The 10,330-nt window shown below is 41.4% G+C and overlaps 1 protein-coding gene across 3 annotated transcripts; it reads left to right on the top strand.

Annotated features, from left to right (window-relative positions):
- The first annotated feature begins 854 nt into the window (after nucleotides 1-854).
- Nucleotides 855-10,266, top strand: LOC108044502 (synaptic functional regulator FMR1). Of its 3 annotated transcripts, none has more exons than XM_017123534.2 (12): nucleotides 855-1,157; nucleotides 1,866-1,956; nucleotides 2,009-2,204; nucleotides 3,601-3,650; nucleotides 5,220-5,543; nucleotides 5,609-5,774; nucleotides 5,841-5,908; nucleotides 6,000-6,309; nucleotides 6,359-6,490; nucleotides 6,785-7,283; nucleotides 8,104-8,178; nucleotides 8,251-10,266. In XM_017123534.2, exons 3-12 carry the CDS (start codon nucleotides 2,154-2,156, stop codon nucleotides 8,643-8,645), a joined length of 2,070 nt encoding a protein of 689 aa, XP_016979023.1. In that variant the 5' UTR covers nucleotides 855-1,157; nucleotides 1,866-1,956; nucleotides 2,009-2,153; the 3' UTR covers nucleotides 8,646-10,266. The 3 variants fall into 3 exon arrangements, with proteins under 3 accessions (XP_016979023.1, XP_016979026.1, XP_016979024.1); XM_017123537.2 differs by having other exon boundaries at nucleotides 857-1,157; nucleotides 6,000-6,300; XM_017123535.2 differs by lacking the exon at nucleotides 855-1,157 and adding an exon at nucleotides 1,349-1,415.
- The last annotated feature ends 64 nt before the right edge of the window (nucleotides 10,267-10,330 follow it).

Raw genomic sequence — 10,330 nt, 5'->3', positions numbered from 1 at the left:
TTATCTCAATATAAACATACCATATAAACATATTTTACATGAACATTTTATTCTTAAAAGGTTTGAAAAATATGTATTTATTTTAAAATATTATATGCGAATAAATAATGTGTTTTAAAAATGCAGTTAATAGGAAAGATAATTCTAACTATTTAGAAACCTGTAATCATTTATTGAGATTCGCCTGTCTTTAGTATTCTGCCAGATTTCCGCTGTCCGATTCGTTGAAAATTGATGAAAATGGGGTTATAAATAGAATGCAGTGCACCTTTAACCGCTTTATCGGCCACTCACCATCAGGTGCATTTGATGAATGGCAGAAACAAATTCAACAAGCGTGTTGACAAAAGGCGCTAGCAACGTCACGCGATTGCGGGCAATCAAAGGGGCAAAGAAAGTGCAAATAAAATACCGCATGGGGCAAATTGCGCACACTGTTGACCCCAATAGTCGTTGCAATTACAAGCACAATTACATTAACGGGAATCGTTGTGGCCAGCAATTCAAAAAATTAAAATCGAATCAAATCAATTGAACAGCGCCAAGCATGTGATTCAATCTGCTGATGGACGAGCAATTCAATTAGTCGCCAGAAGTGAGCAGTCAATCGGGAGCAGCCATTAAAATTCATCAATTTACATACATAACTTAATTTTACTTATCAGCAATTTAAATTTTAAAAAAGTAACCGCCTTGCGCGCCTAAAGGGCTGCACCCTGCCCATTGTGACCCAGCATTTTTTTGCCATTCTGGCAACGCCCAGCCAGCTGTCACCTTGCAGCATTGCCACACCGCTGACCCTCCTGTCAAACATTATTTTGTAAATGTTTTCAAGCAAACCCCGTGTTATCCAGCACAAATGATTTATCAAGAAATTAGTTTTCTATTTTTATAAGTTCAAAGCCCTTGGCCACATTACCCAACCGACCAAACCCACTAAAAGTGGCCAGCAACGCGCGCCGATTGCGTCTAAGTGGCAACTCCGGCGGAACGTTGCCGAGCTGCGAAACTGTGCAAAAGCAAAACGAAGAGAACGCAGCGCAGCCGAAAAAAATTGAAGCAGCACTGCACGCGATATATTTTGTATTTTCAAAGGTTAAAGCCGCATTAAAAAGCATCCGCTAAGCGCAAACGAAGTGCAAAAGTGCCGGCCAGCCGTAAGTTTTGTTATCTTTACAGCCAATTGTGTATTACAGCAGCAAAAAGCGCTCAGAAAATTTTGCAAGAACCAAAAAAAAAACGAAAAAACGAAAAAATTTTGCACATCGTCGGCGGCGACTACGTCGGCTGCGGCAGCGACGCCGCTTCTCTGCCGGCAGCGGCGGCGACGCAGCAGCAAAAGGGAGCAGCTGAAAGAGGAAAAGCGATAAAATACAAGCTACGCAACTCTGATGGATTTTCTTTAAAAAAAACGGGTAAAACGGAAGCAAGTGTGGAAATTATGTGTAAATTCGATATGTAAATTCGGCATGTGCCGCTTTGTAGTGTGCGTGAAATTCTTATTGGAAAAGCGTGCTCATCGGTGTGAACGAACGAGAGCGAAACATTTCGGCGGTGAGAGAGAGGGAGAGCGAGAGAGCGCGCACACGCTTGATTAACGTAGTGTGTGTGCGGCGGCGGACACACACACGCGCAAAAGAAGAGACAAAGAAGAAGAGGAAGCAGTACGCTGCTGCGCTGCCGGCAAAGTCGCTGCCGCAGCCGACGTAGCTGCCAGCGTCTCAGTTGGCTGCCAGGAATTTTCTGGCACCAAAATAACTTCAAAAATTTTTTTTTGACTGCCAGTGCGTCAAAAATATATTTCCCTCCCCAAAAAAAAATCATCCAGAAAACAAAACTATTCCATTTTTGTTATTGCTTTTTAGACACCATTTAGCAGCCGCAAAGCAAAAGACTGATTTAATTACAAGGAATTAAGAGCAGGAACGCGAGGATTCTGCCACTGCACACTGAATTGTGGGTATTATCTCTTTGAAATTAAGAAAATCTAATATTTGTGTCCCTGTAGGTACCCTAGATAACACGGCAAACTGCAGTCGACGGGGAAAAGTCGGGAGTTGAAGGCTGGGCAGCAGCAGCATCAGCAGGAGGGACGGACGGCGAAGAACCACCAAAACAAAGCGGAAAAACCAGGAGGCCCCACGACCAGCAACATGGAAGATCTTCTCGTGGAAGTTCGGCTCGACAATGGCGCCTACTACAAGGTGAGTTAGTTCTAACAAAGCGGAAGAAAAGGTTTCCCTAAGATAACCAGAGGGTGAAAAAATGAGGCACGGAGTTGGGGCAGCAGCTGCCTCAGTTTCTAATTTCGTGGATTTTAGCTTTATTTCTATAAATAAACGGCAACATTTTGAGTGGAGTCTCGACATCATCGCCACCACCACCACCACTATACCAATACCAACACGCATACACCAACGCACTCACGCACACTGCGTTGTGGGGGTGCCGACGTCGACGGCGACGCAGACTGCGCTGCTTGCTGCGCTGCCGCCTGACGTCGTCGGACATTCATATTTGTTGTTTTGGTGATTTCCCTTTCTAAACGTTGCAATTTATAAAGTTAAGGACATTAAAACATTGCAATTCGCGGTTTATTGATTCGCCAGATAAGATTACGGGCTAACTGGGTTCTTAAGCCCACTTTGACTGCTAACAGTAACTCATATTTTCCGGTTCATGACTTATCCATTTTCAAATATATTTTGATATAAGATTAAGTAATTTGAGATGTTTTTTTACAAATTTAATCTATATTTTTATTTTGCACCTTTCGACAGACGAATTCTGTTTAAAATAATGTAATTTTTATTGTTTTGAAAATACAATGAATTGTGTCTTATGAGCTTAATTTACTGTTTTTTTTCCAGTTCATCAACATCATTACTTTTAATATACACACAAGATACAATTCAAAATGTGCATTAGTTCATTTATGTACATTAGTATATCATTAGGGGTTAACTTAAAAATGTTTTAATATTTAATAGAGAGTTAGTGCAATAGGATACGTTTTTTTAATGAAATAGCCTGACCTGACCATGGGATTTATGATTGCTTATTTTAATAATGTTATTTTATATTTACTTCTTGAGAATGCTTTTGGTATTAAATGCAAGTTAGGTTCATTCTACTACTATCCTAATGGGTTCGTGGAAACTTCTGGAATACTGAAGAACTAGTAAAGAATACTTCGCATAGCGCTGCCTTTGATTACAGTGTTCGCAAACAAATCAATTGCAGTACATATAAACACACTCGCTAGAGAGACTTCCCTGATGATGATGATTCAGCACTCGGCTGTTTGCATTTCGGATAAGGTTCTACTCGCTTATCGGTGATGTGGGGTTCCACTCTCGAAAGCTTTTGCATTTCTAGATTTCTCATCGTTTGTCGGCTGTTTCGGGGTGGGGCGATCATAGAAATATATGGTTAATATATGCGTATATTGTAGGCAATACCTACATTAATGACACACATTTTCTTCTCTACTTCTATACCTCCCGATGCTGGCCCTGTCAATGCACTTGTATTTCATCCGCTTGCTGCCGCAAACAAAAAACTACAACTGAAAACTAAAAACTGCGACAACAACCACAGGGCCAGGTGACAGCTGTTGGCGATGATGGCATCTTTGTGGATGTGGACGGGTAAGTTTTTTCAAACAAACAAATCTGCGAACAGGGCAAACAACAACCAAACACATCGGATACACCACAACTTTTAGAACGCATTTTCTAACTAATTTGCACCAATTAATACAATCAGACCGGGGGCAAGAACCACCGACGGGACTTCTTGGCATCCAAATTAGAAATTAGAGATGCTGGGCACGCATCATTAATGTCGTCCGTCCGCCATTCGCTTCCCTCCGCATTTCCCTTCAGCGGAATCTTTAATTTGGCGCAATTTGTTAAACGCCAGTGCCGCTGCAGTACCACAAACACTAGTTTCTTGGCGAAAAAAGAGCAAACTTCTGACTGACGGACTGACCAACGCCGTCCAAGATTGTCCGCCCCACTGACTTGGGAAGTTCCCAATGGAGGAGGAGTAGGGGATGGCTTCCATCTCTGCCAAAAGCTGTCAAGTGCGAGCGACAAATGCCACTAACCAGCGGCGCTGACACGACGGCCAGCGTCAAAAGGCGCGACTATTTTTAACCGCGGAAAGACAACATTTATATTTATTCATTACCTATTCGGCTATGAAGCTCTGACTGACCAGCTTGTAACCAGAATTTCTATATTTGTAGGTTTAATCATTAAACAGGCTGGTTTTGCTTTTTAAGTTTGCCTAATTTAATGGTTTACTTAAAATAACTTGCCTAATAATACTTCTAAACGAGCATACGAACATGTAGTTAAATTCTTTTGAAGTTTATATTGAGACAATCATCATTGTCATTAAAATTTTTAAAGTTTCAGCTTCCAGTCAATTATGTATGTAGATTCTAAAACTTTGTGACATTTAAGATTTCTTTAGGCAGTTTACCTTTTTGCCTTGACGGAATTTTGATTTATTATTATTGCCCAACATTTTGATTTGACTTATGGTTTCTTGAAGCTAAAATTTTGTTGTCATTGCCTATTTTTAAACGACAGAAAGTGGCACTGAAAAGCATTAAGCACCATATTTTGTCCTTGTGACTTAAACAAATAGCCAAACTTTATAATTTTTTAGACATGTCTTTTAATTAAAAAAAATATTTTTAACTAGGAAATGGTTTGTATGGTTTGAGTGTTAGCTTTTACCGATAAAATAGAAAGAGTATAAAATCGTCGTTTAGCTATTTTTAATTGCTTTCGTTTACGCCAGTTCTTCGGTTTTTGTTTTGTGTGCCTGCTGCATTTCTTGTGACATTTTTGGAACGAATGTTTTTTCGTTTTTTAATTTAGTTTTGTTGTCTTCCATCTCTTGCACACCGAGATCCACTTGAGCTGAGCAGCTGGATCTAAATTTAGTTGCTCCACAATCCTGTCCGACTGTGTGGCATTTCCGATCTGTGTTTCGTGGCGGGATTCGGGATGGGTTTGGCTATAGGAGTGGACATGGGTCTGCCGGGGCACCCCCACAATGGTTGTTGTTGTGCCTTGGCCCTCTGCCAGCGAAGCAGCAGCAGCAGAAGCTTCTGCAAACACCTGTCCGCGGACATGTATGCATAAAAAACAAGTGCACCTTAATTAATTGAATCTGCTTTCTTTGCACACGCTTTGTTGCAGCGTGCCCGAGGTGATGAAATATCCATTTGTGAATGTTCGCCTGCCGCCCGAGGAAACCGTGGAGGTGGCCGCTCCGATATTCGAAGAGGGCATGGAGGTGGAGGTGTTCACGCGCACGAACGAGCGCGAAACCTGCGGCTGGTGGGTGGCCATCATCAAAATGCTCAAAGCGGACATCTGCGCGGTCGCATACATAGGTTTTGAGACGCCCTACACCGAAATCTGCGAACTGGGGCGTCTGCGCGCCAAAAACTCGAATCCGCCAATTACAGCCAAATCCTTCTATCAGTTTACGCTGCCCGTTCCCGAGGAGTTGCGCGAAGAGTGAGTGTCTTTTAAATATATTTTTTAATAGTCCATCATTATATTTTGTCCTTTTACTATTATAGAGCCCAGAAGGATGGCATACACAAGGAGTTTCAGCGCACAATCGATGCCGGCGTCTGCAACTACAGTCGCGATCTGGACGCCCTGATCGTCATCTCCAAGTGGGAGCACACTCAGAAGCGCGCCAGCATGCTCAAGGATATGCATTTTCGTAATCTCTCACAGAAGGTAATGTCTCTTAGAAATATAATTTAGGCTTTTAACGGAAACTTCTAAAGTGTATAATACTTTCAGGTTATGCTGTTGAAAAGGACTGAAGAAGCTGCCCGTCAGCTCGAAACGACTAAACTAATGAGCCGTGGGTAAGTTTCATTTGCAAAAAAGGCATATCAAATGTCGTTTATTTTTTAACCGAATCCCTTATAATACTGATTTTAATTTATTTTTCTGCAGAAACTACGTTGAAGAGTTCCGTGTGCGTGACGATCTCATGGGCTTGGCCATTGGCTCGCATGGCTCGAATATACAAGCGGCACGCACGCTGGTCGGCGTTACCAACATCGAGCTGGAGGAGAAGTCCTGCACATTCAAGATCAGCGGAGAGACCGAGGAGTCCGTGCAGCGTGCCCGCGCCATGCTCGAATACGCCGAGGAGTTCTTCCAGGTGCCCAGGGAGCTGGTGGGCAAGGTGATCGGCAAGAACGGGCGCATCATCCAGGAGATTGTGGACAAGAGTGGCGTGTTTCGAATCAAGGTGAGTGCTGTGAGTATTGTGCGCTAAACGCGGGCCAGTTCTAATCTTTTCCGGGCAGATCGCTGGCGACGACGAGCAGGATCAGAATATCCCACGTGAGCTGGCGCACGTACCCTTTGTGTTCATTGGCACCGTGGAGAGCATTGCGAATGCCAAAGTGCTGTTGGAGTATCATCTGTCGCATCTGAAGGTAAGTTCTAAGAGATCATTTGCCGTTTTTCGGTTTTTCTTTCACCAAATTCCATCGAATTTTTATAATTGCCAAATCTGGTTCAGGGGCTCAAAGTTTTTTAAGGCAAGCTCTTATTGCCCAAAACTAATGTTTTAATGTATTATTTTAAAGAGATATACAAAGTCATACATTTGCTTTTTTCTGTAATAAGAATAAATTTGAAACGAGGAGTCTGCAATAGTTAAAATCGAAACATCGGCTTCTTCTACATATGTGGATTTATTAATCCTTTCCTTTGCTATAACCCCTTAGGAAGTGGAACAGCTGCGCCAGGAGAAACTGGAGATCGATCAGCAGCTTCGCGCCATCCAAGAATCCTCCATGGGCTCCACACAGAGCTTCCCAGTCACGCGACGTTCTGAACGCGGCTACAGCAGCGACATTGAGTCTGTGCGCTCAATGCGCGGCGGTGGCGGCGGTCAGCGTGGTCGCGGACGTGGACGTGGTGGCGGTGGTCCTGGTGGCGGCAACGGTCTGAATCAGCGCTACCACAACAATCGCCGCGATGAGGACGACTACAATTCGCGGGGAGATCATCAGCGCGACCAGCAGCGTGGCTACAACGATCGCGGTAGCGGCGACAACAGCGGCAACTATCGCGGTGGTGCTGGCGGTGCCGGCAACAACAGGCGCGGAGGCGTCAACCGCCGGCCGCCACGCAACGAGCAGCAGAACGGCAGGGACTATCAGCACCACAACCACACCGCCGAGGAGGTGCGGGAGACCCGAGAAGTGAGCAGTGTGGAGAGAGGTGAGTTCCGTGAATCATGCTGCCAATTAACCAATTAGTTGAATCAATTTATTTCGCGCGCTCAAACAAGATACAAAGTGAAAACTCGATCCTCCCCCTCCGTTTAATGGACATCATGTGGGGTCAAGAAAACGAGAATCTGTACAGCAAGTTTATTAACTATTAAAGAGTACTATTTTAAGATAAGGACTGTTTCCCATTTTCATATATGTTTAGGCTTCTAATTTAAATAAATCAAATGACATCATATTAGTTTTTTGTGTAACTGATCATAATAAACTTATTAAGAGAATGAAAATTCTAAATACATTTTTTAATTATTATTTTAATTAGAGATGTGCAGAAAGTGCACTTATTTTCACTATTGCTGTAAACCAATGGGTAATATAAAGCCAAACGCAGTTTATGGTGATATAGTCTAGATTGAAAAAATGAAAAATTGTGCAACAGTGAAATCCCGAAAAAATTCTAGTTTCTTCTACATATTACCTTCGACCTTACCTTATTTTCTTATCCGATTATTAAAATCATCGGTTGGTTAGGAGAACAAAAAGATGACCTATTAAAATCCATTAAAAACACCGCTTTTTTAAATTACTTACTTGAACATTTTTGAGTCCAAGTAAAAATTGTATTTCTTAACTAAAAATCATGATCTTGTTTTAACTTGTAGTGTGACAAAAGGTTCTGTCTGCTGTGAAAGCTAATTAGTTTCGGTTAATTTATATTGCCACCTGTATTTTTAAATAAGACCGACTTTTTTTTTACTGGATATTACTAGTGCATATTAATATTTAAATCATTATCCCACTATCCACAGCGGACAGTAACTCATCGTACGAGGGCAGCTCGAGGAGGCGCAGAAGGCAGAAGAACAACAATGGGCCCAGTAACAGTAAGTAGCATTAGCTGCTGTGGGTTAACCTACCCCAAACTTACCTCCATACTTATTGTGGTGGTTTTGCAGCAAACGGAGCGGTGGCCAACAACAACAACAAACCCCAGTCGGCGCAGCAGCCACAACAACAACAACCGCAGCCGCCGGCGCCTGTGAACAAGGCGGCACTGAATGCCGGAGATGCCAGCAAACAGAACAGCGGCAATGCGAACGCCGCTGGCGGTGCGAGCAAGCCGAAGGATGCCTCACGCAACGGCGACAAGCAGCAGGCGGGCACACAGCAGCAGCAACAGCAGCAACCATCGCAGGTACAGCAGCAACCACAGGCGCCACAGCAGCAACAGCAGCCGAAGCCGCGACGTAACAACAAGAATCGCAGCAACAACCACACGGACCAGCCTACCGGCCAGCAGCAGCTGACGGAGAATGTCAAAAAAGAGGGCCTGGTCAATGGCACGTCCTAAGCCAAGTGGGCGAACTAACAGATGGGAAGAACAACATGAACACAAATTGCACATTGTTGAATGGAGTAACAATGTTGTATGCGCAGCGGGGGCAGTCTAATATTCATGTTAATGTCATTGAATATTACCGCCACATAACACAAGAAACAACTCCCACAACAACAACACATCCAAGCAACAGCAGACACTAGAACAACAACAACATTAGCCAGAACATCAGTCACTAACAAATTGTTTGAGATACTATATGAGTAACTAAAAAAAGGAAACGAAAAATTAAAATACATGAAATATGTAACAAATGTAAAAGCATATACTAACACACATACAGATACACTCACACACACACAGTTCGAATTATACACAAAAAGAAAAACAAGAAATAAAAGAAAATTCATGCCTAGGCTTATAATTTGAATTGAAACTGAAAAAGCTTCAATAACAATCAAAATGAATTATATTTATGTATAAAACAAATTCAAAGGCAATTTATTAACAAGCAAAACGAACGAATCGAAAGGGAAACATTAAATATGTAAACTAAAACTTTAACTCTAATCCGGGCAATTAGCGTAGTTTTTCGAAAAGAAAACCTGACGAAACGGGTGCTTCTAAAGCGCCCATTGCGTCGACTTGAAAAGTTTCTAGTTATATGCATATTATAATAAAACGAGAATAATATAATTGCATTTTTTGTTTTGGTTAAATTAATTTTAAATGAGTCTATCTGTTTTTTGTGTATAATTCGTGCATGCAACAACTTAATCGCCAAGCAGGTTTTTCAATTTTACCATCATTTTTGTATTATTATTGTTTAGTTTATCATTGTAAATGCCATGGCGCGTTTAGATGTTGCTTATAAAATTTAACAAAGTAAACGAACGCGGCTCCAGACAAAAGCCAAGACAAACAAGTTGAATTGCAGGTGTATGTTGGAAATGAACATGTTCGTCTTGAGCTTTTGCAGCGTTTCATTGTTTATTTTGTTCGTTACAACATGGAAATCCTCTCTTATTTGTATAATGTTGTATTTATGTACTATTATTAACACATCCCCACACACACACCACACTCACCCGCATACACCATAAAAATACACTAACGTCAACTCTCACATACACGCTCGCTCATACAAACAAGAAGGAAAACGCATTGAATTTGATTTTGTTTTATAAATATATAATTTACTTCACCAAACCTACAAAGCGTATACTAACTTAGTCCTCTATTAAATACTCTTAAATTATTTAACGCTAGTAACGTGCAGCGTCGAGAGCATTAAACACAATCATCGAGAAATGCGGAACATTTGAATGAAACCATAATAGAGAAGCCCCTAACATAATTTAAATTAGTTCAAGCAAGCAGATCACATCAACTAAGGAATATAAATACAATGTAAAGCCACCATAAACCATTTAAGAACAAACAACAAGAAGCAAAACAGAACAACTCTTCTCTCTTATTTGGAAGAACAGTGTCAATAATATGTAAGAAAAGCAACAACACATTTTAACATACATTAAAGAAGGAGATAACGATAACGGTACCGATAAAGATAAATCTAAATAATGTTGTGTAATTCAAATTAAATAAAAACAAAAATCCAACAAAAACAAAACTGCATAAAAACATAAACGTAATAATATAAATATAATGAGAAAAATGTGCGATTTAAATTTATT

This window comes from Drosophila rhopaloa, unplaced genomic scaffold (assembly GCF_018152115.1).
Source record: "Drosophila rhopaloa isolate 14029-0021.01 unplaced genomic scaffold, ASM1815211v1 contig_178, whole genome shotgun sequence".
NCBI lineage: Eukaryota > Metazoa > Arthropoda > Insecta > Diptera > Drosophilidae > Drosophila > Drosophila rhopaloa.
This window is presented reverse-complemented; position numbering and strand designations above follow the sequence as displayed.